Here is a 27,774-nt window from a genome sequence, read left to right as displayed (position 1 = left end):
AACAACTTAAAAGTAAATAACTGTAATAATCTGTAAAATTCATGTTTTAAGACAAATAAAGCAAATGCTTATTTCTGCAATGTAAACTAAATCCTTGTTATCGTGAAGTTTGGATTGAACCTGCATCATTTTGTCATCGTGACTATTCAAAATTGTATTGCTTACTTCACTGTAGATTGTTATGTAGCTCCAAGTCTTTGGGAAAGCAAAAAGTTCAAAGTTGGTTTAAATATGAACGAGAACTTCAAAGCAAACTCTCATGTAGGGCCTCAAAAAACCCTAAAAGCTGGTGCTGATGCCACCATAATGTTATATATCAAATATGACATGACGATTAGCAATCAAGTGGGAAAAACCCTCTGACGTCAGCTTTTCTGCTGATAATTACAAGCAGGGAATTTTTTTTCATGAAATGACGAAAGGTGCCAACAAATGTGGGCAAACACGGCAGTGTCAGCCGCCCAAGGTAATTGCTCGCTGAGGTTCTTCTTCTGAAGATGATGTCAAGTTTCCTATGATACGAAGGAACAACAACAGCTGGCTTTACAGTCGCCATGTTTGTTGTGATCTTTGCAAACAGTTACACCTCCAGTGTGTCGTAACAGACAACAATGTCATACGATTCTTCAGTTTCTCTGGATACGATTACAGCATTAGTGTCTTACTCTTTCTGCCATGGACTTATTTTGGGATTAGAACCACTAAACTGAGCACTGTTAGTGCCGCGTTCAACCCATCGATCCAGACAATAAGGTTAGCAAATGTTCTTGCGTCAGGATTTGGTTTTCAACTCCAGGAACTGCTCTCAAGTCTCATGACACAGCAACAAATCCATACGGTTGGTAATAAGAAATTTATTTTTCAACAATTACAAAGAACAAAATATTTCAAAAGCATATTCATATGTTACATCGACTGTACAGGGATCAGATGGCATGTGCTTTACTCTAAATGATTCTGTAACGAGAGCTAACAAAAGGAAGAAATAAAACTAGGAATATTTAAGCAATTTGATGAAAAAATATGAAATATTCCATGTCTAGGTACAAAATAGACAAGAGATTAAGCTGATTATGGACTGATATTATACCCTGATACAGTGTTTAGGCCTCTTTTAACTGTCACAAAGTCATTTAAAACAACAAAAACATGGCGGCATTGCCGTCTTTCAATAGCTAAACCTCTAGGCCTCTTTGGTTCCATGATTAGGTATAATACATTTGAACAGAGATCAATTTTGCTTCTATAAAAATAACTTTTTTTCAATGGCAGTTTCTGTTTATTTAATTTTTCTTATTACTAGTTACGCAGCTCCTCAGTGCAAATATTCTAACAACCATTCGCCTTGAAGAACAAGCGAAAGATTACAGTGGCAGGCAAAGTCGGGGTAGAGTGTCGGCCAAAAGGCGGAAAGAGGTGAGACAATAAGCAGCACCTGAACCTCAGGTAGGTACCTGGTAGTGGTGAAGTCTGAATATAGAGAGCAGAATGTAATGGACTAGTAAAATAACAGGTTGCTGAAACGTTTAACCTGAAAATATCAAAGTGATGTCAAAGTGACTGAGGCCTGAAACTGTGTCTCAAAGTGTGTTTCGGTGCCAAACAGGCCATGATGGGAACTCCACTGGGGCACATTCATTTAGACACCAAAATCACTATTCATGCATCACATTTGGGTCAAAGTTAGCCCCAGTTAGCCTCTTTTTATATTTCAGAGGTTTCAGTTGATGATTACATAAAGGAAGCTAATCTTTGAAAAACCCAACAGCTTATTCTATAACACTGACTAAAACTCTTACATCCAGTTAGTACAAAAATATTCTGTCTTCTGCACAGTAAAGTGTATTTCTAACCTGTTTCACAAGATGCTGCTCTATCCCAAACAAAAATGGCAGAAAGTGACACATCACCGTGCTCGTCTTGTACGACAAAGAAAAATTAAAAGCTCGTGACCCCCTAAAACAAGATATGTCTACTTGCGACCACTTGGCAAAGGTTGTGTAAGTCTGCAATTTCTTTCTGAAGAGGGACAATTATCCTGTAAATTTCAAGAAACAGCTTAGAAGATTAAAATAATTTGGTGTCGCAAAAATATTTTTGTTATGCTATACAAGACGGACAAAGACATGTGTCACTTCCAGCTGCCGTCTTTGCTCGTTTCGAAGAGTACAGTTTTGAAATGCATAAAAATCAACTTTATTATGCAGCAGACGCAATATTTTTCCAACCCAGAAAACAATGTAATGCCATCCAGATAATGATTTTTATCACCATAATACTTTGAAAGTAGCACTACATGGACTGGAGAAAACATTGCCAGTGAATATGAACCAGGCAGCAATTTGGCAAAATCATTAGTATATAGTGTATGTAGTATATAAACGTAACTTTCAGGAGACAGGGATGATTTTTCCTTCCAACCGATTCCAGAGGATTTCGGAGATGTTGTCAAATGACTTGCTGGGTTTTTCAAACTTTCATTTCATTGGGAGACTGTGTGCCTCCTCCTGCCTCCTAGCCAAAACCCAACCTGCCCCTGCTTGCCACACATTACATTTCAAGTATTGGTGATAGTTTGTCAGAAGAGCTTAAGTTCAGCTTGTCTGGTATATGGGTAAATATTATACATTGCATAGCTCATGCGGCACTTATTTCTTTTAGAACGACTGTGAGCAATGGTGCGCCACATAGGGCTCATTAAAGGCATTTCAATCTGCAAGTGCTATCAAAGTGTGCGTCGAGAAGTGTGAAGCTGCATCATCACTAAACTGAGCAATATGGCAACTTTTCACTTTCACTGACTGAAACGAGAGATATGTTAAATTTTTTTTTTTATTTGAACAACTGGAAGGAATCGAACCTTCCCCTTCGAAGAGAAGCTGAAGGAAGGTTTTGCTTGCAATATCCAAACGTTAACAAAAAATGATAAATGTGAGGTCATTCCTGATATTCACTCCACCATCTTCATATGCTATACAAGAGTATTTGTTCAACCCATAACATGAGTGGAAGATGGCATAGTCCTTGGAAAACTAAAGGATTTATTTATTTTTTTGCTTTAATGATACAAAGACCAAGGGGAAGAGTGGAAGTTTGGTCCTCCAAGTCAAAACCTCTGGAACAGGTCACAAAATAAGTTTGCTTGGTAGGAATTATTTAAACTTTGGATGGTGCGTCAGATCTTGTAGTCCCTTTGGACATGACTTGTGTTGTTACCTAAATATTGAAATCTTCAGATTCCAGTAGGGGTAACATTTTGGCAGCAATACGCCTTCACATTTGTTAAAGATAAGTCAGTGTTGTGTTTAACAGCAAAAACTTAAAGTATGTTCATATCTTACAGTCCAAGATCAAAATAAGACTCTGTTACGTCCAAATTGTTCATAGTGAAAGTCAAATTGATTGAAAGTAAGAACTAATTAATTTGAGAGAAATTATTAATTTGGTGCACAATTTGCTAATTTGAGGAGAGACACTTTTTCAAGGGGAAGAATCAAGTAATTTGAAGTTGCAAATTCCTAAAAAAGAAAAGAAATAAGAATACTGAGTGCACAAGTTAGTAATTTGAGAAACAGATTTGTAATTTGAGGACGGGAGTTAATAATTTGAGGGAAATGTTCAAAACATCTATCCACCCCCACCCCACACACACACACACACACACAACACTTAACAAGCTCTGTAGAAATCCCATGAGAAGTTAGGGTTAGATTTAGGATAACCCGTACCCTTGGTTGATAAAAGTTCAGATAGCTTTCCAACTTTCAGAAACATGCCACAGTGCTTCCTCAGAAATGAAGATAATGGAAAGAAAAGAATTCAGAGCTGTGAAGAGATGCATATCAACAATGGGAAATACAACCTCCAAACAGTTATGATTTTTTTTTTAATTTCAGGTGTGACACCTCACATTGGCAAGTCTACCCTTTAGTTGTCAGTTTGAAGGATTAATTTGCGGTTTGGTGACAGCGTCAGTGTAACAGAAACCTTGTTGAAAAGTCTCTACAGATAATGTTGATAATGTCTGTGTCCGTCCATTTCTGGAATGCGTCCAAATGTTCATGTCATCTTGAAGCCAGTTTTATCGTGGAACAAAGTTTCTCTAAGATGTAGTATAATTGTGACTCCTGGCCAGAAGTGCTGAACGTTGATGAAGTTTGACTGGTGTATTAACATTTTCAGTGCTTGTCCCATGTGATTGCACACACTGCTCTTGAAAGAAGCATAGTTGAATCACCCCGACCTTCTTTGTGACTCATGTAAGGCTCCCTACACCTCCTTTGGAGACGTTATTTTCACGTTTAAGGTTGGGTTTATGTTCGGCACATGGAGAGTTTAATTCCAAAACAGATACCCACTTCTAAACAAGTGGTACCTACTCTAACAGCGTGACTGACAGCAGAAAATTACATCAAATGATGCTGCTTTGTAAAGGCTAGTAGGTTACGTAAGTATTGAACACTTTAGCAAACCAGATCCCCACTATCTTAAAGATATTTAATGAAGAACTTCAGAGATTGATTGTTTTCCAAAGTGGATATTTAAAGATTTGGAAGAGAACTCTTCACGTCCCTTTGAAGGAGACTGAATAATTTCTAGACAGGAACAGTCTTCCACCAGAGAATATAACAAAATATATCAACAAACATAAATATATATACAAGTTTTTGTGCAGGCATACATGAGGGTGTGTAGATATGTGTGGATGAGGTTGTGTGTGCGCATGTTTTCTCCATCGTCCATAAATATTCTGTTTCTATATTCAATATTTTTGTTGTAATATTTTTAATCTGTTTACAGTTAAGTTCTTCAGTTCCACCTTAAATAAACAAGAATAAAACATACTCAAGCGCAGCCACACTCCTCCACGATCATGTTTGGAACGTCCCGCTTGACGATGTTGTACTCGTCATCAAAGTAGAGCATGGACATGGTGCTAAGCTTGGTGGGAATGCAGCACGAGTTCATGGAGCCCGGGCTCATCCCCCGCATGCGGTACTGGTTCACCACCGCTGTGTGGAAGGATGACGCCGAACCGGGGACGCCTGCCATATAGGCTGGACAGTTCCCCTCGCAGTAGTTCCCAAAGTAGCCCGACGGTGCGATGATCCAGTCGTTCCAGCCGATGAGCCGGAAGTCTATGTAGAACTGCTGGCGGCAACACAGGCTGCTGCTGCCGTCACACTCCAGCCCCCTCTTGCGGATCCGGTGTTTGTTGTCAGCCTGCCGCGCCTGCACCACCAGGAAGGGCCGGTGGGACTCATCGTTGTGGTTGAGCAGGATGGGTACCACGCCGTCTGCCTCGCAGCCCTCGCAACGCACATCCAGGTTCTGGCGCCGGTCGCCCTTCTCAAACACCAACCGGACAGCGTCGGTCAGAATGAAGGTGTGCCAGCCACTGCGCATCAGCTCCACCCGTTTCTCCACCAGGTTCCACTTGCTGCCGAGGCCGGGCTCCTGGTAGTACACCTTCACCGTCACCTTCCGCCTTGTACGCACCTCTAAAGGAGACGGCAGAAGCTTGAAGTAGAGCCAGAGGGTCGCCTGCATCACGTACAGGTTCTGGTTCCCCTCGCTGGAGATTTGGAAGAACAGGCTGGACTTGGATGTCACCGTGTCATCTGCAGAACAAAAACACCAGAGGTTTTGATTATTAATAAAGCAACACTACAAAAGTCTGTGAAACAAAGTCTTTACCATTTTGGAAGACTTTGAACAACCACCAGTAAGAACTGGGGATACGTTATGTCAGCTCTGTCAGCTCTTCCTCATGTGGAACATTTTGAAGACCAGACGGTTGCAAAGGGGATTGAGCACGGGAGGGGGGGCAGCTTAAAGTAAGACAACAGGCCCCGGCCTCCCCTCAGTTCAGGGTGGCAGCACAGATCCTGCGGACTGTGACAGGAAGGCGTTGGGCGCAGGGCCACTTGGCCTCCGAATCGGCCCAAATATGAGAAAGGGGGCTTAAGAGAGCGGTACACAAAGGTTCAAAGGCTTTGCGTTGAATGCTGCCTGAAAATTAGATCTTATGGAGCCTAACTGTCCTCACAATGAGGCCTGAGAGCGTGTCGCAGGGCCAGGCAGAGCGGGAGATGCAGCAACAAACTGGAAGAATGAAGACGCAAGAAAAACCATTTACATGACATTAGCTGGTTCTCAGAAACCGTGGCCGCTCCTGCAGCAGACTGCAAATGGTCAGAGCCTTTTTATTTGGGGACCATCAGCTCATTTGTGGAACGATTAAAAGGTTTGGAAGGAGAGCAACTGAGGTATTCAAACCCTTTAGGAACAAAAATCACAATCTGAAATTAATTCAACATCTTTCAGTGCCTTTATAATAAAGTCAGAGATTCGTTTATACAGATTATTCCCCTTGCAACTTTCCCACAACTAATGAATACCATAAACTAAAGCAAAAAGAAAAGGTGCTCTGCGTGTATTTGCAATTCATCTCTTCATTTATTGAGTTTGTGGGTTTCATTGTATGCCTTTTTGCAAGCCAGTGCTCCCATTAAGGCAGGATAAAGTTTTGATCTTGAGCGGAGACATGTAAATATCTTGAGAGTACTCCTGGGTAATTGATGGTGTGATGGAATAGGGCTAGGCACACTCAGGACTAGAAGCAACAGCCTCCTTAATCTACTGTGTTTAACATTTTAGGTACTTTATCTTGAGATGCTTACAGAGCGTTCAGTGGCTGTTACTGGGATCAAACCTGGTACCTCTAGCACTGATTTTATGTTAAATGCCCCGATGGCGTACCACAAGTCTCACATCGCTTCCTGCTTTTGTAACCATGAAGCACAAGTGCTACAGAGATGCAAGGCGAACACACGGAGAAGCTGATTGGCGGCTGTCAGGTGAAGAAGATTAGAGCCATTCATCAGGTCCGAACCTCCTGATCTCTGAGCGAAGCCGACCCAGAGAAATTGAGATTGACAGTTAGTGGGAAATTAGAGCATAAGAGGGCACAGAGTCCAGTGGATGAAGTTGAGACTTCATGGCTGAACAGTTGCAAAACAGAACGCATCCTGTGTGTCGGAGGGTTTCTACCAGGAAAAGACCAACCGGACATCGTAAAAGCTTTCATGAACTGGCTGCAGGTTGCATCAGTACAGCGTTACATAACAGAAACGTACAAAAATATCAAAGATTATTAAAAGTTTTAGAGGGAGCAGACTTCTTTGCCGATCATCAAAGCGAGTGCTGTGCTTTTTAGCGAGCCTCCACATGCATTACCTCATCCATCACGAGATGAGGTGATCTCTGAGCCATTACTCAGCAGCATGGATGTTAGATCACACAGTGCTGCACAACGGGCCTGCAGATTAAAGCGCCGCTGACACCCAGGCAAGATAAAGATCAAGAACGATAACATTAAGTGCCTGGAAAATAAAAACAAAAGTTTAAGTTGAGCTGCAGGTGCAGATTTCACAGGTGGTATGTGTTCGTCTGTCACCACACATTCTATGAAACTGCTAAAACCTTGACTTGCTCACTTATTCTGAACTGTAGGAATCAAAGTGACATCTCAAATGCCTGTAATGTAGATATAAACAAATGCTCTGCAGGAGGAGTCCGTTTAAGTCCCCTGAATGTGTTGGCGGCTGTTGGGGAGTGGCCGCCTTACAATGAGATCGAGGAGGACAGTTAATTGACGTTTGAGAGAGAATTCATTTGTCACAGACGACCAGCTGCATTGTCTGAGCTGGTAATGAGGAGACGGTGGATTCCTCACATGTACTCCAGGACAAGATAAACAAGGAGCAGGAGGACAAGCAAGGATAGTTTAATAATATCCAACTGCTCAACAAATCAATGCAAAGCCTTAATTAATATTAAGTGGTCAGAAAGTGAAAAAACATGCAGTATTTTTAATAAGTGATCATCACGCATTGAAAAAGAAAGACAGCAGCTGTTCCAACTGGCTTGACGTTACATCAGGCAAATATTTGGGTCTTGATTTCTTTCTGGTGACAGCCGCAAATGTTTAGTGAGGAATAACAGACAGATAAATAAACTACACTGTGTTGCAGCAAAGACGTCATTGTGTAACATCCGAGTTACTTCCACCGTGGCTTCCCGAAACTATCGTTTCTGTTATAGCCGAAAAAAACTACATTTAGGCTGAAATAAGCTTTGAAACCAACGTGAGGTCCTATAACCAAAAACTGTATTGGTGTTACACTAACACTAGACATTTTCTGCATGAATCTTTATCGGAAATCTGTAGTTACAATAATGCTGACTCTCTTCTGCTTTGCCAAAACGCAGTTCTCAAGCAAACAGTGACACGGCATAGTGACCGTTCAAATGGTTAAACGACTGGCTTCAAATGCTAGTAAGACTCGAGTTCCTTCTCTGTTTTTAAAAACTGAAAAACTACAAACGATTGGATGACAAAACTTTGTTCTTGTGTTTTTTCTGTGTGAATTTGGGGATTTCAGCAACTTTGGGGGGAAGTTTACATCCTACAAAGTGAAAACTTACACATGGTGGGTGTTTTAGACTGACTGCAGTATTTTTGACTTGACATGTAAATTTTCTTTTAAACCAGCAAAATAATAAAATAAAAGATTCAATATTTCTCATATGATTTTATTTATGTTGGGGAGAGAAAACTAGGAATAATACTTCATTTTAAATGTTTATTATTAATTTCCTAATAATTTCCCCAAAACTTTCCTGAAAAGAACCATGTAATGTGGTTACAGGAAAAACAAAAACAGTGAGTTAGAGTTCAGTGAGTTAAGTTTATATGCATTTGCTGATTTGCAGAAGACTTTCCTTGAAATAACGGCTTCATTTAAACAAAACTTGCAGAAAATATCATGGCTATAACAGCTAGCTCAATAAATAACGTGAAAAATATACAAAATTAAAAATGTGGAGACTTTCTGGCGGCGTGGGTTGTCAGGGGGAACTTTGACTCGTGACCTCTGTATTTCTAAAATCCTGGTCCCAACCCCTAAACCTGCATACGGGGCTCCGACTGCTAAGTGCTAACAGCTCAGTTTCTTCCACATTTAGTGCCAAACAATGGAGCGTGGTCACTTTTTACACCAGATTTGGAGTAAAATCTAAAAACTGGAAATTAGATTTTGTGTTTCGTGTCGTGTGTTGTACAGATTGTAAGGCAAATTTGTGATTTGTTGCTATATAAACAAGACTGCCGTGACTTGACTTCACTATATTTTGCATTTATGTTAAATTGTTTATTTAAAATTATGAAACAGTTTACACATTTCACTCTAAATTATGTTAACAAAATGTTGGACTGGACTACATAAACAGCAGTTGACAAACAATGATCAAGGTCCACTTAGTAGCTGTTGTGGAGCTTTTTATCATATTACATGATCTTCATCAACAGATGGAGTTTGCCCAATTTGATCAACTCAACTTTTAAGACAACATGGGCGAGAAGGTGCTGTGGAAGAAAAGGGACATGTGAACATCTACGCAAACTCCATCTGCTGATGAAGATCATATAATGTGATCAAAAGCTCCACAGACCCTTTAACAATCAGTTCCTCGGTAGCTGCTTCCGTCTCTGGAGCTGACGTCAACACAAAACCAATTCCTGATTTTTATTGATTTCCCCAAACGTTGCACAGAAGTTGCATTCATGAAGCGTTGTTACTGTGATGCAGCAAACCAACGAACCAACCACCACCATGCACTCGAGTCACAGTGTGTTTTTCATATAGAGCCTGCAGTTAGATCACACACACACACACACACACACAAACACACACACACTGTGAATTTTAATGGGGTGCCAGGCTGCAGGGTTCAGCCCGTCAATCTGCATTCAGGCTGCACGACGGCCGACACAAAAGCTCTGACCTTATACTGAGGAGACTGATTCAACACAACCCTGCCATGTCACACACACACACACACACACACACACACACACTATCCTGGCTGCAGATGCATGTATACACACACACTCGTAGAAACACACAGTTCAGAAAGCATCAGTAACACACATGAAGACATGACGGACACACGAAGCTGAGATGCTCCAGCTCCAGCTGGGATGAACGGCTCTCAGACATAATGAACGCACGGGTTCGGCGACGCGTCGATGTGGAAAACAGATGTTTCCGCGGAGCGCCGTCGCTTTCGGAGGCGAGCGGACGGACACACGTGGGCGAAGCAGGTGGTGTCGTTGATCATTTCAGCCCCGCTCCTTTCGCCCCCCCCCTGAGTAAATTGTTCCTCTGAGCCTTGTTGCGGTGCCATGTCCCCGCTGACAGCCGCTCGGTGCCGGTAACGCAGCCAACTGGCAAGCGGACGGCGCCGAGGTGGAAGGTCTGCGACACGGCGGCCACAGAGAGAAACATCTGAAACTAAAAGGCTCTCAGCGGGGAGCAAACCTCCGCAGACACCGAGCAAAGCCGCCCACGTTTGTGTTTGTGTGTGGCTCGGTTTTCTAGGAAAGTGAACGCAACACTGGAGTAGAAGCCAGAAGTCCAACTTTCTGTCGAGCACACGAACGCAGCCATGCTTGAAAATCCAAATTATAATGAAAGACGCCCTGCTTCAGCTCTCCATCCACCAAACTACATTCAAAATGTGTGCGATTTAATTATCAACAGACAGACCTAACAAATGGAAAGATGTACCTGCAAAATCAAAAGCTTTCATTTATCTCCCATGTGTGAAAATACACAGTCTTAACAGACCAAACAAGATTTCATTTTAGACCAAATCAGCACCACAGGAGAGGGTAGCCTGACTTTAGGGGGCCAACAGAGGCGTTTACACTGGGAACATCTAACATCTGATGACAGACCAGGACGCATTTAATAGACAGCATGCAAAGGAAGACAAAGTCCAACTGCTGGAGTGTAAAAAATAGTAGAAATGCAGCTTTGGGAACTGATATCTGGAAGTTTAGCAAAACAATGCAGGTAGCAGGTCTCTGCTTTTATTTTGGCGGGATTTCAGGCCCCTGGATCAACATCTGTTCAACATCAGCTGAACACCTGGGTTGTTTCTCGTTCAGTCAGTATATAAAGACAACACACACACACACACACACACACTTTAAACACACACACACAGAGCAGAGTTGGCCGATGTTCACTGTGTGTCCCTGAGCAGCACCCGGTTCATCAGCTACACGCATCAAATATCATGTCAGATATTGAATTTCATGAGTACAACAAGTGACCTGCCTCTTTTTATGAGCCTGCAGAGTGTGTCACGAGGCCACATCAAACCCACGACCTGTTCTTATAGTTCAGTCAAGCCAGAGTCATGTTAAATTCAAGTTTTTCATTGATAAATTCCACGTGTCCAGTCTGGATGCTGTGTGGATGTTTTTCTGTTTTATTATATAATTCCATGTTTTTTTAATAAAGAGAGAAGCACCTGTCACGAGCTTCTCTGCCTCAGCTGCACTTCTTATCCTCCAAAAGCTAACTTTCTGTCAGCTCTTCTGTCCCTCCCAGAGACAAAGCGTTTCACCGCGAACTGAGTAATGCAGCTTATTTTCTGTATTTTTTTTAAAAAACGAGCAAAAGTCGAGAATTTCAAATTTCTCAATGAAGATCTAAATGTTTTCTTAATTTTGTTGAAATGAGTTGACACTACAGTGGGTCTTTGTTTGCTTTTTGTGGTTTGTTTAAAGAAAATTTGTGACAAATGTCAGAAATTGCATTGAAATCAGGTGGAACTTTCTCGTTGGAAATGTCAGATTTCTGTCACTTCCCTTCAGAAAAACTGAAATTTAAGCCTCATCATCTGCATCACCTCTCCATCACGCACCTTTCTCCGCAAAGCTGATGATCTCCGAGCTCTCCTCCAGCACCTCGTTGCTCATCGGGTGGCCGTCCAGGTTGGGGATCTCCACCCTCCCGTCCTCCCGCAGCTTCCCGGCGTGGAGCTTCCGCAGCGCCGTCACCATGGCCGCCTTCGAGACCGGGTGCGTGATGTTGGGCCTCTCCCGCATCTGCAGCCTGCTCAGTATGTGCCTCTTCACCGCCTCCAGGAAGTCCACGTTCAGCCGGCCGGACTCGGGGTCCTCCGGCTGGGCGACGTCGCAGGACGCGCAGGTATTCCTGGACGCCGTGTGCGCCTCCGGCTCGGTCCCGGGCGCAGCGGTGCAGCGGATGGAGAGGACCCAAGCCACGAAGAGTGCTAGTCGGAAAAGACAGCTACTCATTTTCTGTTTGGTGAGGAGTAGAATAACTTGTTCCCTCTTTTGTCAGAGTTAAAAATCATAAAACAAATATGAACAGGCAAAAAAAAAAAAAAAAATCCTCTCAGTCCTCCATGCGTAACGGGTGTCCGCTCAGGTCTGACGCACTTGGATGCCAGTCGGTGCAGTTTATCTCCACTAACTGGAAGATGCGTGTGCAGGAAATATATTTATTACATTGTTATATGGATGTCTTTCGTCATTCTCAGCAGCTTGTCAAAAAACGGGAAGCAGAGTCGTCTTTATTCCGGTTTTTAGGGAGCCTTTGCGTTGGAGTTTGGAGCAGCTTCACACAAACAGCATCACCTCTGTCGGCAGCAGAAGAAAACGTGTCATGGTTTCATTAATCAGCATCAGCCCAGCTGGAAGTCTCCCTGTAACATATTCCACAAACCGAGAAGAGCTGAATCCAAACAGGGCGCGGAACATTTTTAAAGTTCAGTCCATCACAGACACAGAAAGCCCATCATCATCATCATCATCCTCACGGTTTCTATTCTCTACGTATATTTCGTTCTTGCTCGTGACTCCCTGTGTGGTGCTGCCGGAGTGCCGATGCGCAATTAAGACGAAGACGATGAGGAGGAGGAGGAGGAGGAGGAGAGGAAGGTGTGCCAGTGAGCGCGCAGAGGAGCGTTTCCATTCTGGCGTCTGGGACTCGGGAGCCGCCACACACCGCAAACTTTTTATATACAGGGGGGGTCAAGATCAGGTGGGCGGGGCCAAAGAGGAGAGAGAGGGAGGGGGGCGGTGTTAATAATACTCCCTGAGGAGAAATCACTGAATTATTCCTAAAGGGATTCATATTGCGCGTAATATAATAAGAGACAGATAGAACAACTAATAAGGAAGTGAGAGTGCTTACTGCATGTACTGTTTACAGGTTTACCACCAAAAACTGCAGTTTATTCAGAATCCCGCTGCAGGGTCCCGAAGACACATCACAGCAGTCCTGCAGTCACACAATACATTCAAGACATTCAGATCCTGCACTTGGTAGTAAAAGTAGCAACACAGGTAAAAGGACAAAAACACTGTCAGGGAAATGTACTTAAAGTAAAACATATTTTGGATATTATTGGATTATTATTGTTGATGCATAAACTGAGAAGCACTTGGACTGTAAGGCCGGTTAAGGTGGAGCGAATCTTAACTTATGTATATAATTTTGGGTAGTTTCATCTGTATCAAGGCATCATATTTTATTTATGTCAAATATAAATATGCAAAGTAGTTCAAGTGGTCAGATAAATGAGTTAAAAGTATAATATTCAGTCTGAGATGCAGTGTAAAGCAGCAGAAAAAGAAAATACTCAGCAGTACTTGAGGAAATGTCCTTAGTTACTTCCCAGAACTGTTGCTAGTATATAAAAGTTTGGTTTGTACTCCTTCCTCTGAATTTAAATAGTAGTAGTTGTTGTTTAATGTGAAAAGCAAATGCAAACACACACACAGACTTTTAAGACACCAAAGTTTCAAAATTCAGTGTACATCAAGAAACAGTGTGCCATAAAACCTGATGACTTCTTAATGTACTTGAAGGTGTTTATATCTCGTACAGTATCTCTGATGTATGACTTACAGTGTGTTTGTGGCGCTCAACAGTCACTTTTTAAGACACTTTACTGCGTTTCTGTAACGTTAAGCGTCCTTAAAAACTGTTAATTCTCAAAGGGACTTTTGTGAAGCAAGTCTTGTGCCTGATTCAAGTGAGGAAATTACAGATACGTGATGTATAAATTTGTTCAGTTACGGTTTAATTTAGTCTACCATTTGCATGTAAAGACATAGCCAAAAGTATGTGGACACCAAAACATTCCAAAACATGCTTTGGTGTCCGCATACTTTTGGCGATACTGCATTTTATCTCAAGAATTTAAATACAACCGTTTAAGATACCAATATAAAAGTCCCTAAACGCTACAGGAGATAAACACACCATGAAGTTGGATAAAATCAGAGTTACTTTCTCATCACAGCTGCTTTGTTCATGTTGATTTTGATGACTAATTGCAATCACTGTAGTATTTTAGCTACTTATAAACCTCCAAAAGACGTCCAAGTATGCAAATAACCCGAGCCTTTCAGTCAAATTCCACACACTCCGCAGCAGCTCGGACTAATGAGCGTTTCTCCTGTTTGAGTTGACATGGCAGGACGTCCGGACAACATTTGTTAGTAAAAACTCCAAATCAAATCAGGTCGTCGCGACACGAGACGTCCATCAGCAGCCTCTGTAGTCAAAGGCAGAGCTGAGGTGACCTTTGACCTCTCCGCTGGTGATTGTCATAAGGCAAAACAACAGCAACGCGGTCAGGTGTGTTCTTCCCCTCATATGACCCTGTTTCTGATGAAATCACATCAGTTTGATTCAACTTGTTCGGATGTAATCGATTCGTGACACACGTTGTTTTGTCCAAATCCTTCCGAAGACACTAAATGTGTAAAAATACGCCAAAAGACTCGACGTATTTTCTCAAACTTTAAAGCAACTTAAAGGTAATTTAAAGGGAAACTCAGGGAGGTTAAATGTATTTGGTCATTACATCTCTGGGTTTGAGTTAAAGGCAATCAGTCAGTGATCAGCAGTGGAAAAAGTAATGAAATAGCGCCATCTTTGTTCCAAATACTAGAACTGCATGCACGTGCAGATAAGCTCTTATAACCTTTATAAAATCAGAGTGTTTTAATTTCAGCGGCTTCTTTGCTGTGGCACGTTCATGTTCAGTAAGTTGAGATGTTGCAAATGTTCACCCTCTTCTGAAAGAAATGAAAAACTACAAAGGGAGACACTGAAACACAACGTGTTTAAAATCATGGGGGATTCTTTAAACTCTGAACTCTTCAGGCAAAAAGGGGGAAACTGAGATATTTCTGAACCCCAGAAAAGTGGAACAACATTAAATTATGAGTCCTGGAGGAACTGTTGTAAAGTCTTTAACTTCATTTTGGTCCAAAGGTGTTTTTCAGCTTTACGTTTCCTGGCTCACGTCTCACTTTCTCAGCCTTAACATTAAATTAACCTCATAAACTGCTGTGGTTTTGTTTGACTACAGGGTCTTAACTCACTTACCAGCCTTTTGCGGGGCTTTCAACCACATCTCACTGTCTTAATGTGCAAGAAAAGGATAGCAACGAGTAGATCTTTACAATACATCAGGGTCACAGGAGTAGGCGTAACTAAAAGACTCGGAAAACCCACTTAACAGTGAAATGGGAAGGAAAACAATCCCATACTCACCGGATTCTCAGACATTAATGAAATCTAAAAGGCACTACCTCAGTTTCCACATCAGTCTAAGAGAGATCTCATGGAAAGATCCAGTCTTCCACTCTCTTTTAATCTATTAAATTTAATTTGGTATTTGAGATCTGCCCCAAACCATCCACACAGAATGATCTGACTAATGTAAAAACTTCATTTTCTCCCCCGATTGACATCTTTTATATATTCTGTATTCATCTTTTACAATGTATTTTGTGTGTGTGTGAGTGTTGTGTGTGTGTGTGTGTGTTGGCTGGCATGGGGTCAAAGGTCAAATTCATTTAGTCATTTTAGTTATTTACAGGCAGGTGTCGAAAATTCAGCTGGTGGTTAAATTGAAAACTGTTATGTTATATCTTATTCCAGCTTCTCCAGTTTGAGGATTTGCTCCTTTTCTCTGTTTAATATCATTATACACTGAATATCTTTCAGACATTTAACAATGAATCAAATAATCTAAAAACTAATCGACAGATTGTTTGTTTATTATCTGTATATTTATTTTATTTCCTGCACAATATGTATTTGTAGGCTATATGAAGAAAACACTGTACATACACACTGCTGCACAAAATTATTGTGTGACAGCCTTAAATAAAATACCCTTTTTTTTAAAATAATATTTTTACCAATAAATTAATTGATAACAAGGAATAGAAGGAATTCCGTGACATCATATCCTGTTACTGTTATCGCCCTCGTCCTGAGAAGAGGGGAAAGGTAAGACGTATCACTCGGAGTCCGTTTCCCGGTGCCGTCAGTCCACGAGCTGTGCTAGCAAAAAGTAGCGGGCAGCCGCATTTTTACGGCGCGCACCTTCATCTGGTGTAAGTGTAAATACATATCACGTAATGTTAAAAGTATTTACTCGTGTCAAATTTTAGTAAGTGTTATTTGTGGCTTTATTTCAGGCGATCTCTAAACCCGTCGCCTTGGTAACGTCTACGCTAGCGCCGTCGGCTAGCCGCCCGTCGCCATTTTTCAGCTACGGAGTGACTCATCTTCCCGGATATACACAATCTTTCGTTGAGTCCGGGTACAAGGTGGGGCAGAGAGGCTCCTGGTCAACTTGTAAAAGTTGAGTGTGTGTCGGCGTATGGTGGATTTTTTCAGCGAACGCCGGAAAAAGCACGTTAGCAGGTGAGTTGTGTGTCCTTTTCTGTGTTGTTTAAGCTAGCTGAGTGTTCGTTTTAATGCCGTTTTCACTGAATCCCCCCCCCTCCCGAGGGGAAGAAAGAAAGCGTTATCTATCGTTGTTTCACTGGCTAGCTATCAGCGTGGTGAGTGACAGTCCAAGCAGCCAATAGCAACCGCCACAGAGGAGTTCCACGCGTGACTTCACCCAATCAGAGAGGGTTTTCAGGCTGAAGGCGGGAACCGGGAAGAGCTGAAGTGGCTGTTTAATGTCTTGCAGAAACTCGTTTATAGCTGTCAGCTGGTTAATGCAGAGAGGAAGCTGAAGCTGTGTGTTGACAGGTTGAATTATAGTTCCTCTTTTAGTACAGCCAGGCATTTTGTGCATTTATTTCTTATCTTTTTTACAGCTGAGGTTATTCAAAGTTCCCACTATTATTCATTTTGTCCTGGAGCTGAGATTACACATATTTTTTTTTTTTTACTTCACTACTGTTCAACCCTCATGTTAGTGTCCTTGCAGGCAAGCAGCAAGCTGTAAAGGTCGCCGACAAGTGGGTTTTTCCACAGCAGTGTATTTACAGTGGCTCTTTATCAGAAGGCCCTTCACCTGGCCACTCAAACGCAGCTACTCCAGTAGACTCAGGGGTGTAACACGAACATCTGGGACCTGTGAAAGTGCAGTCCCAGTGCTCTAGTTTGTGTCTCATGTATTATTATCATCATATTGGAGTCGCAGACCAGGAAGATGAATCCCTAGTGAGCTTTGACAAACCCATAACCTTTAGTAACACCTTAAAGGTATTCCCAGACTCTTCTGACCATCTGGATTTAAATAAATCCCACATTTTGAACCTGTTTTTCCAAGTTTTAGTTTTCCTAAATCAGACAAATTTGGTGGCTGGAAGTGACAGTCAGCCTTGGATCATTTTGTCCAACACAATCAATCAATCAATCAATCAATCGAACTCGTACAGGTTAGTGCAGGGGAAAGGGCTTTACAGGTGACTGACGAGCTAATAACAATAATAACAAGACAGAACAAATAGAAGCAGTAAAACAGTTGGGCACAAACATGTAAATGATGATGAAATAATAAAATCAATTAATTAGATTAAACGTAGATAAAAATGCAATAAACATTTAAAAGCAATAACACAACACAATGCAAACATTTTTTATAAAACCAATAAAAAGGCTGACGGGGAATCGACTTTTATTCGGCTTCATTTAAACAACGCTTAAAAACGGAGTTGATCCCAAATGCTTTGCAGTGCAGGAGAGGAGAAGGGAAAATAAAACATGGTAATGATGATGCACACAGATTAAAAAAAACCTCTGCAGCAAGTTAGGTTAGTTAAAGCTGTCAGTATCTGGCCATATTGAGCTTTCTTAGCTAAAAATCCACATCTGAACTGTCACAATGGGGTTTTATTCTAATTTAGTCTATTCTCATTTGGTTAAATCCTTAATTTTTGCCTCAGTGTGTACTTTTAGGATTACTGAATTAAAAGAAAAGGTTTTTAAACAATATAATTACTTATTTATAATTATTTATCGTTATCCAACACAAGGTTGTGCAACAAAATTAAGTTGGTAGTCTCTTCATATTCCTCTTTGTTTGGCTTCTTCTGAGACTCCGTAAACACTTTGACGACATTACTTTGAGTTCATTAATGTTAATCAGTTATTCAAATCTTAATTTATAAATACATTTTTTGTAGCAGGCCTGTTTTGTATTGCAATATGTTTTTATAAATATATGTTTTATATTGAATTCTTATGGAGAATTTCCGTGAAACTGATCGCGTGCCGGATCCTGTATCGTGAACATTAGCCAGTATTTTTAATATCCATGGATGCATGTGTGTTTTACACGAATCTGCATCAGACTTTTGTTTTCTATCAGCTGGTGTACAATTGTGCATGTATGTGTTTTAATCCAAGTATATATTTTTCATCTCTCGTCCTCTGCCTGTCTCTGCCGGTCTCTGCCGGTCCCTGCTGGTTTCTGCAGTTCCTTCAGTAGTCAGGCGGAGCTGTGAGCCGCTGGACTGAGACAGACCAGAGTCATGGCCTCCGGCAAGAACAAGAACCAGACCTCTCTGGTTCTCCATAAGGTGATCATGGTGGGCAGCGGTGGAGTGGGGAAGTCTGCCCTCACCCTCCAGTTCATGTACGACGAGGTGAGACTTCAACACTACATTTCCCATAAACCCTCGCTGTTGCTGCTTCCTGTCACATATTTATCTCTCTGCTCCCAGTTTGTGGAGGACTACGAGCCCACCAAGGCCGACAGCTACAGGAAGAAGGTGGTTCTGGACGGCGAGGACGTTCAGATTGATATCCTGGACACGGCGGGTCAGGAGGACTACGCCGCCATCAGAGACAACTACTTCCGCAGTGGAGAGGGCTTCCTGCTGCTCTTCTCCATCACAGAGCACGAGTCCTTCACAGCCACGTCTGAGTTCAGGTCTGTTGACGCTTCCTGGCTTTTATTTCACGTTCCACTGCAAGACGTCTTGTTTCAAAACTTAATATCGGCACAGGAAATCACCTGCGATAACCCGTTCAGCCATCATTGCACACGGCAGCATCAGTGGCCGACCGCCTCATCGTTTCCGTCTCGCAGCAGCTGGCGCTCTTTGATAAAGCCCATTAAAAAAAAAAACGCAGTCATAAATTTGCACCTCAGACCAGTAAAATGAGAACCTGTCCTCATAAAAAGGTGCTTAAAGTCCATGAAGGTGCACAGGGGCTGCACTGTGCCAACAGCCAGAGTGCTTTTATAAATGGAGATTAGATTGATCTCAGCAGACCTACAGTGGTTCTGCACTACGCAGGGTTCGTCCACCCGTCACGGCTGATATCGGGAGTGGCTCGTCTCAAATGCGGGGCTTTTAAAACTGACTCGCCGCCACCGGGTTCTTTCTCAGAGCGCAACCTTATTGAACTAACGGGGAGGGACAGTCTGGAATTAAATGCACAAGCAACTTCTCGGCGTTTTCCTTCAGTTTATTTGTGGCACGCTTAATGTAAAAGAGGCCTTTAGACTCATAATTGAAAACTTAGTCTGTTCTATGTTTAACACACATAACCAATGACATATTTCAGTAAAAACTGGTTCAGCTGCTTTCTTTCTCCAACCAAAAGACTGTGGTTTGGGTTGGACAGCATTTTATTGAATCTGAAACCTTTTTTGAATTGCGTCTCAAATCTATTTAGGTTTAGCTTTCACCCATTTTACATAACAAAAGTTATACATATCTTAGTATTATTGTATCTTATATTTAAGAACTCAAACTGGAACTATGTGTTTTGATTTGTTTGACTTGTGTGTGTGTCAGGGAGCAGATCCTGCGGGTGAAGGAGGAGGAGGCGATCCCTCTGCTCCTGGTGGGGAACAAGTCGGACCTGGAGGAGCGGCGGCAGGTTTCTGCTGAAGAGGCCACGGCGAAGGCCGGCGAGTGGGGGGTTCAGTACGTGGAGACCTCGGCCAAGACGAGAGCCAACGTCGACAAGGTACGCAAACGACAGCAATAAGGCGTTTAACCGGAGCTCTGTGTGAGCTTTCAGCACAGTCTGCATCCTGCTAAGATCGACCTCTCGGATTATTCACTGACCTTCTTATCTTCAGTCCGGAAGAACTTTTCTTCACTTAAACAAGTTTGATTTGAAACAGAAGCTGCAAGGTTTGGTGATTTGCATGTCAAAAGAACTTCCTGGTTGAAACTGGGCTAAATAAGGTTGAAAGGTAACATTTCCTTAGATGTCATGTTTGCTTATAACTGTTTTATTAACTGTCACTTACATGCTGTCAAAACAACAGTCCACCCAGATCTCTAAAAAAAAAACTTTAGACCCGTATTAATCTCAACATCTGTGCATCTGCAAACATCTCTTCGTTGACTTTGTCCGCATCGTGCCTCCTTACAAATGTGCTTTGCGTTCAGTCTGAGCACGTCATCGCTGACACACTGCTACATAATCCGCTGACGACAGATTAATGTTCTCCACCGCCTTTTACCGTCTCTGCTCTGTGTTGCAGGTGTTCTTCGACCTCATGCGGGAGGTCCGCAAGAAGAAACTGGCGGAAAGCAAAGACAAAAACGGGCCGAGCGGCAAGAAGAAGAAGAAGCACTGCTGCATACTTTAACCCCGAGGCCACAGCCGAGGTGACAAAGTGCCAAAACCAAAAAACAGTCGGACAGACTGACCCAAACAGGCAGCAGCTTCAAACCTTCAAACTGCCTGACTGCTGCACGTTTACTCTACGAACAGTCCAAACATCAACACTCGCGTCAGCAGCTGGGGAGGAAAGCACCTGACACACTGATTCCTCTCATGCAAATTTATTTGGGCATTTATTTTTACACCCGAAAATGTACTATTCTCCAAATGTATAAAATCCAAATTTAAAAGAATCTAGTGACTGGATGTGTTTGAGGCCCTGTTCACCAGAAGAATCTCACATCCGCTATTGTTAATGTTTGGTTTTAAACTTGTCTGGTAACATTGGTACTTTCCCGGTTCTGCTTCCTCTTTATGTACAGATTGTGTGGAGTCCAACTACTCTATATGTGATAACGTGCGATTGCGACACCATGGGCATTACTCAGCTGCTCTGACAGCATCAGCGAGCTCCGTCAAGTTCTTCCACAGCAAACTGGGAAAACTGTTGAACCAGGAAATACACCGGCGAGCTAGCTTAACGCGGCTATAATCAATATTTTTATAATAATACTCGTAGTGATGGAGCTACAGATAATAATCAGCTGAATCTGCAGCGCCGCTCGGCTCTACGGAGCTTCATAGTGAGTTTCAGCTCGTTGTTTATCTGTCGGGCTGCAACTTTACTGTTCTGGTTCCCTCTCAGCGCTCTCATAGCGTCGATTTCAGAGAAAACTACGCAGCAAACTGCAGTCAGAGAGCAGCTGGTGAACATAGCGGAGCATCTGGCAGCTAAAGAGCCAGATGTTTCCCTCTGGAGCTGCTGGAGACCGAACACAGAGCTGCTCCGTAACTGCTAGATGTGGAAATGAGTGTTTGCTAACAAGTTCAACTTAAAAGGTGATCATGTGTCATTGTTGTGTTCACAGCTTGTTTCTGTTTTCCCCCAAGTGGCCAAAAAAAAAAAAAAAAAATCAGTTATTGCAGGTTTAAATGCTACTGCCAACAAACACACGTAAGTTGATGACATGTCTCTGCTTTTTCCATCCAGTTTACATCGTAGTGTTACGTTTCACCCCAGATTGTACAGTCTGATGCAGATGGAGACTTTTTATTTTATTAGACCCACGCTGCACCGTGTTGTTGATCAGTGTGCCATTTAAAAACAGGGTTGTCCATATACTTATGGCCATGTTTCATGTTTCTTGTCCTGCATTTTTGTGGATGTTCTGACAATCCTGTAATCACAGAAGCAGATGTTTTCTTTTTAGGTAGAGCCAATATGAGCCAAAAAAGCCATTTCCCCCAAATCTGTCGGTGTAGATGTTCCAGGGGGAGATCTTTGTGCCTTAAACTTTCTCTCCTTTCACACGTTTGTCGTCACAGTTGACTCTAAATCCCAAACTTAAAGTTTCATCCTAAGCTCTCATTTTCCACGAGTTCCCTCTTTTATTTAGCTGTCTGTTTTGAGTATTTTCACACATTCCTGATATATAATTATAACACTTCCAGACACTCCTTTTTGTATGAAAGCTTTGTTCTTCACTTCCCTTACAAACACAAGTATAATTTATAATCAACTTTATAAGGGAATCTACTATTAAAATCACTTTCTGTGTATTTATGACGTCTGTGGTTTGAAGGGACTCGTTCTTTTAGGCTTTTCAAGCTCAAACGTGTTTGTGTTGTCGCCCCACAAACAAACTCAAATCCATTTGATAAGAAAAGAAAAGACAGATTGATCGCTGAGTCTGCCAGCTGTGGTATCAAACGTATTTCAGCAGCAGTGTTATGCATGTAAACACCATTTTAAATTCTATAATTCAAGTTAGAGGAATAAATATAAAACCTTGTTAAATAAGTCAAAGGAAAGAAGGGTAACACTTGTAATTTGGTGCTAATTATAGGGGAAATAGTGACAGCGTTAAGGTTAAATTGGTGCATTTCCAATTAGTTACAATTAATTGGTAATGTAACCTAGAGAGTAATTTTAGTCAGTGCACAGCAGGTCAGCTGCACATCTGTCTACGAGCAGGTATACAATTCAACGTTTATACAGAATAAAGTTTCTAAAAATAAAAAAATAATAATGAATGACTCTTTAATGGAGCGTTTCTTTCATGTTTTCCCTTAAATGGTAACAAATTATATGATTGTTTATAGGAAACGTCCGAGAAAATCACAGAGCCATAAAATAAAACAAAAATGTATATATATATCTCAATCAAACACCAAGCAGCTCGTCATATAGGACAGTACTGAATTTATGCTCGATGCAACACAATCTATGCTAGATTTACAATAAAACAAAGAGGTATTTGTTAGATTCAAAGTTGCAGCAGAACAGATGAAATAACCAGTTCTGGGAGGCGGACATAATAATGAAATAACACAAATATTTGTCTTTTTATTAACGAGGTGAAAGTAAAAACAACCGCTGACTCATGTCATAAGAGCAGCAGACGACTCAGAGTCAAATTAATCTCTTAATAATTCTTTCGTAAAATTAAATCTTCTCCATCTGGAAGAAAAATGTGGAATTAAGATTATTGGAAAGTGAATGAAAGTTGTGATGTATTCTTTGGCCACTAGATGGCACCTCCGACTTAATTTAGGAATAGATTCATGTCAGTTCATCAAAATACGGCAAACCATTTTATCAGAAAGTGATAAACTGTATTTTAACACAGAAAAAGAAACATTTGTGGTCGCATTTCAGTTGGTTTGTTGCTTTCTTTTGTTTATATTTTACGCTTAAGTTTCCTATATTTATAAAGTTGACTTGACAGTTGAGGTTTGATGTTTTGCTGAACACAGTAATTTGGTTCTTTAACTGAGTCCTTAAAGTTTTATTCCATTAAAACAAGTTAGATATGTCAGTGGAGTAAGAATATTTTAACTTGTTTCAGGTATTTTTTTAAATTAAGTTTAATTTCTCTTGACTGGAGTGCTAATGTTTCAGCATACATACCTTCTTGAAATAAGTTGATTTCTGTTGGAAACTGGTTGAAATGCTGCGACTGATATCTTGACTGGCAGACTTGTTTTAAGAAAACACCAGAAGAAGAAAAAAATGACTAGTTCTCGCTTTATTAATCAAGTTTCAGCCTTTAAATCTTCATCAGATTAAAGTGAATTTACCTTCGTTTTTCAGTCTGAGCTTTTACTCTGACACGAGATCTTCTGGTGTTTGCAGTGAGTGTCACTTGTTTTAAGAAAGGAAGGATTTTATGAGGGAATGAACTTTCTTTCAGCTGTTTCAGGGGGTTTGACCTTTGACCTCCCGACTGCAGAAGGATGTTTGTAACCAGCTGGTGATCTCTGGTAGGACGTAAAGGAAGTTTCTGTTGTGTCGAATCCTCTAGTCCTACTTTGCCACCTGGTTTTGTGTGTTGGTGGTCAGATAGAGTTGAAGATGTTAATAAACTCTATCAGAAATTATTATTATTAGAAATTAGAAAAATTCACTTTGTTTTTCCTGAAAAGCACATCCACCATATCTAAAAAATTGTTATCTTGAAATGTTTGTGTCATCAGTGTGAACAAAAGATTTAAGATTTTACAGTCGACCGACATGAGGAAAAGGTAGTCAGATCAATCAGATCGCTATTAAACTCTGCATGAAGAAACGTCACCGTGTTATCACTGACGTGATGATAACTTATCTGATTCAGGTTGAACCCGTCTGACCAGCAGCAGCAACTCTTCTCCTTCCTTCTGCTCTTTATTTCTAATCTACTTCCTTGATTTTAACTTTGCTTGTCAGCATATTCATCAAGCTTTATAAACACTGACGTCTCGAAACATTCATCACATCATTCTTTGGGTTTGTGTTTCTGAACCGTTCTCTTTCAGGGTGGCAGATAAAAAAAAATGATAAAAGCGTATTAAAACATTATTATTACTATTAAATTTTCAGCTGTTATGATACATTTTCACAACAGTAATAATATTTGTGTTACCTGCTTTTGGGTTTTTTTGCTGCTTCGGTCCATCGTTAATCATTTTGTGCAGAAAAGCTACAAAAACCATGAAAATTTATGTCAACATCGCAACATTTAAATAAGTTCAAATGACAAAAATAAAATAATATACTGCGATATTTAGATAAGTTAAATAAAACTAAAAATTACAATATCAATATTTTAAATAAATAATACGATTTAATGTAATTAAAATAATAAAAAATACAAAAAATGTTAAAAAATGTTATAATTTATGTAATAAAATAAAGTAACCATGGGTTCTTGGGTTTAAATATTTCACTCAATATAATATAAGACCTGAAACAAACATATTCAGGATATTTGTGTGATGTTGTCCTATTTAAACTTTAAGGTGATAAAAGGGGAAAAGTTTCGATTTGTTACTTTCTGTGTGCAGAAACGAGTCTTCACCTGACTCCAGGATTGAATTCAGGCAAATAGGCATCCTTTCTTTTATTTTTGTATGTTTTCCTCTTTGTCTGTTTATGTTTTATATTTTTTTAAGTTTTCCTCCTTTCCCCTCAGTCCGTTCTTCTTCTTCCCTCAGTGAATGTTGGTTTGTGTTAAATAATTGTGCTGAAAGATTTAGATCTAAAGAGACCATTCTGGTTAAAATAGGTCAAATAAAAGTAAAAAATATATATTTTTTAAAGCCAGTAAAGCACGTGAGCAAGCTGGTGCCCTGTTGAAGTGCTGTCGACCAAAACAAACTCTCCTAAATCTGAAAAACAAGACCAGTGAAATAAATCGGAATATGATTGACGCAGATTTCCTCATACAAGTTCATTACAGAGACAGTTTTTAAGAACTTCCTTCCCTCTGTGATGATCTGACTCAGTGGGAGTTTTACTGTTGCGTGTTTTGGTTGCAGTTCAGATATGAGACACATGAAACCGTCTGTGAACCTTCTGGAAACAACAACACAATAGTAGCTTTGTCTAAATCACTGCTGGAGAGCCAGCAGAGCTGCTTTCTGAAGTCTGGGGTTAAACACAGAACAGACACGCCTGCTGTACGCTTCGAGACACACATACATAACAACAGCAGAACATGTTTTGGTTTCAATCTCAAGAAATATCATCGTCTTTGAAAATTACATTTAGAAAATAGAAGTATGGAACAAATAAAAGTGAGATGATTCGGCTCCTGCAGCAGACAGCATACTTTATATCTGACAGATAAAAAGTATGTTTATATCTGTCAGTAGGAGTGAAGGATTCCTAATATCTTAACCTTATTGTGAGAGCCAGCTCCTGAACGACCTGTCCACCTCTTATAATCTCTCCCCAATGGCAGCTATTGATGTGGCCACTGCAAGTGTATTATTGAATATAATCTGACACTGCGATGTTGCACAGCATCAGTGAATAAAAAAATACAGCCTCTTGCCTTCTTTCCCACTTCCTGTCCTTTTACTTTGTGTTGCCTCTTACCATCTTTCCCACTCTTTCCTTTTACTTTGTGTTGCCTCTTATCTTCTTTCCCACATTCCTTCCTTTTACTTTTTGTTGCCTCTTACCTTCTTTCCAACTTTCCTTACTTTTACTTTGTGTTGCCTTTTACCTTCTTTCCCACTTTCCTTCCTTTTACTTTGTGTACCTCTTACCTTTTTTCCCACTTTCTTTACTTTGTGTTGTCTCTTACTTTCTTTCCTTCCTTTTACTTTGAGTTGCCTCTTACCTTCTTTCCCACATTCCTTCCTTTTACTTTTTGTTGCCTTTTACCTTCTTTCCCACTTTCCTTCCTTTTACTTTGTGTACCTCTTACCTTCTTTCCAACTTTCCTTCCTTTTACTTTTTGTTGCCTCTTCTTTCCAACTTTCCTTCCTTTTACTTTTTGTTGCCTCTTCTTTCCAACTTTCCTTCCTTTTACTTTTTGTTCCCTCTTACCTTCTTTCCAACTTTCTTTTCTTTTACTTTGTGTTGCCTCTTACCTCCTTTCCAACTTTCTTTTCTTTTACTTTGTGTTGCCTCTTACCTTCTTTCCCACATTCCTTTTACTTTTTGTTGCTTCTTACCTTCTTTCCAACTTTCTTTTCTTTTACTTTGTGTTGCCTCTTACCTTCTTTCCCACGTTCCTTCCTTTTACTTTTTGTTGCCTTTTACCTTCTTTCCCACTTTCCTTCCTTTTACTTTTTGTTACCTCTTACCTTTTTTCCCCACTTTCTTTACTTTGTGTTGTCTCTTACTTTCTTTCCTTACTTTTACTTTGAGTTGCCTCTTACCTTCTTTCCCACGTTCCTTTCTTTTACTTTGTGTTATCTCTTACCTTCTTTCCAACTTTCCTTCCTTTTACTTTTTGTTGCCTCTTCTTTCCAACTTTCCTTCCTTTTACTTTTTGTTCCCTCTTACCTTCTTTCCAACTTTCTTTTCTTTTACTTTGTGTTGCCTCTTACCTCCTTTCCAACTTTCTTTTCTTTTACTTTGTGTTGCCTCTTACCTTCTTTCCCACATTCCTTTTACTTTTTGTTGCTTCTTACCTTCTTTCCAACTTTCTTTTCTTTTACTTTGTGTTGCCTCTTACCTTCTTTCCCACGTTCCTTCCTTTTACTTTTGTTGCCTTTTACCTTCTTTCCCACTTTCCTTCCTTTTACTTTTTGTTACCTCTTACCTTTTTTCCCCACTTTCTTTACTTTGTGTTGTCTCTTACTTTCTTTCCTTACTTTTACTTTGAGTTGCCTCTTACCTTCTTTCCCACGTTCCTTTCTTTTACTTTGTGTTATCTCTTACCTTCTTTCCAACTTTCCTTCCTTTTACTTTTTGTTGCCTCTTCTTTCCAACTTTCCTTCCTTTTACTTTTTGTTCCCTCTTACCTTCTTTCCAACTTTCTTTTCTTTTACTTTGTGTTGCCTCTTACCTTCTTTCCCACTCTTTTCTTTTACTTTGTGTTGCCTCTTACCTTCTTTCCCACATTCCTTTTACTTTTTGTTGCTTCTTACCTTCTTTCCAACTTTCTTTTCTTTTACTTTGTGTTGCCTCTTACCTTCTTTCCCACGTTCCTTCCTT

The 27,774-nt window shown here is 40.7% G+C and overlaps 2 protein-coding genes across 3 annotated transcripts; one reads left to right on the top strand and one right to left on the bottom strand.

Annotated features, from left to right (window-relative positions):
- Positions 1-834: 834 nt before the first annotated feature.
- Positions 835-12,896, bottom strand: LOC122872036 (inhibin beta B chain-like). The gene is made up of 2 exons (XM_044187673.1): positions 11,782-12,896; positions 835-5,621 (listed from the first exon to the last, which is right to left on the bottom strand). Exons 1-2 carry the CDS (start codon positions 12,176-12,178, stop codon positions 4,846-4,848), a joined length of 1,173 nt encoding a protein of 390 aa, XP_044043608.1. The 5' UTR covers positions 12,179-12,896; the 3' UTR covers positions 835-4,845.
- A 3,267-nt stretch (positions 12,897-16,163) lies between these two features.
- LOC122872037 (ras-related protein ralB-B-like) lies at positions 16,164-22,410 on the top strand. Of its 2 annotated transcripts, XM_044187675.1 has the most exons (6): positions 16,172-16,306; positions 16,391-16,619; positions 18,631-18,799; positions 18,878-19,086; positions 19,961-20,135; positions 20,662-22,410. In XM_044187675.1, the coding sequence occupies exons 3-6, from the start codon at positions 18,686-18,688 to the stop codon at positions 20,767-20,769; spliced, it is 606 nt and encodes a 201-aa protein (XP_044043610.1). In that variant the 5' UTR covers positions 16,172-16,306; positions 16,391-16,619; positions 18,631-18,685; the 3' UTR covers positions 20,770-22,410. The 2 variants fall into 2 exon arrangements, with proteins under 2 accessions (XP_044043609.1, XP_044043610.1); XM_044187674.1 differs by having other exon boundaries at positions 16,164-16,306; positions 18,631-19,086.
- Positions 22,411-27,774: the final 5,364 nt, after the last annotated feature.

Source organism: Siniperca chuatsi, linkage group LG24, assembly GCF_020085105.1.
Source record: "Siniperca chuatsi isolate FFG_IHB_CAS linkage group LG24, ASM2008510v1, whole genome shotgun sequence".
NCBI classification, from domain to species: Eukaryota; Metazoa; Chordata; class Actinopteri; order Centrarchiformes; family Sinipercidae; genus Siniperca; species Siniperca chuatsi.
The sequence above is the reverse complement of the archived record's forward strand: the minus strand, read 5'-3'. Positions and strand labels throughout refer to the sequence as shown.

Excerpts from the sequence above, each read along its gene's own strand:
- LOC122872036 (XM_044187673.1), bottom strand. The coding sequence starts at position 12,178 with ATGAGTAGCTGTCTTTTCCGACTAGCACTCTTCGTGGCTTGGGTCCTC. Across the intron at positions 5,622-11,781 it reads CATCAGCTTTGCGGAGAAAG|ATGACACGGTGACATCCAAG; the intron begins GTGCGTGATGGA and ends TTTGTTCTGCAG.
- LOC122872037 (XM_044187674.1), top strand. The coding sequence starts at position 18,686 with ATGGCCTCCGGCAAGAACAAGAACCAGACCTCTCTGGTTCTCCATAAG. Across the intron at positions 19,087-19,960 it reads ACAGCCACGTCTGAGTTCAG|GGAGCAGATCCTGCGGGTGA; the intron begins GTCTGTTGACGC and ends TGTGTGTGTCAG. Across the intron at positions 20,136-20,661 it reads CGAGAGCCAACGTCGACAAG|GTGTTCTTCGACCTCATGCG; the intron begins GTACGCAAACGA and ends TCTGTGTTGCAG.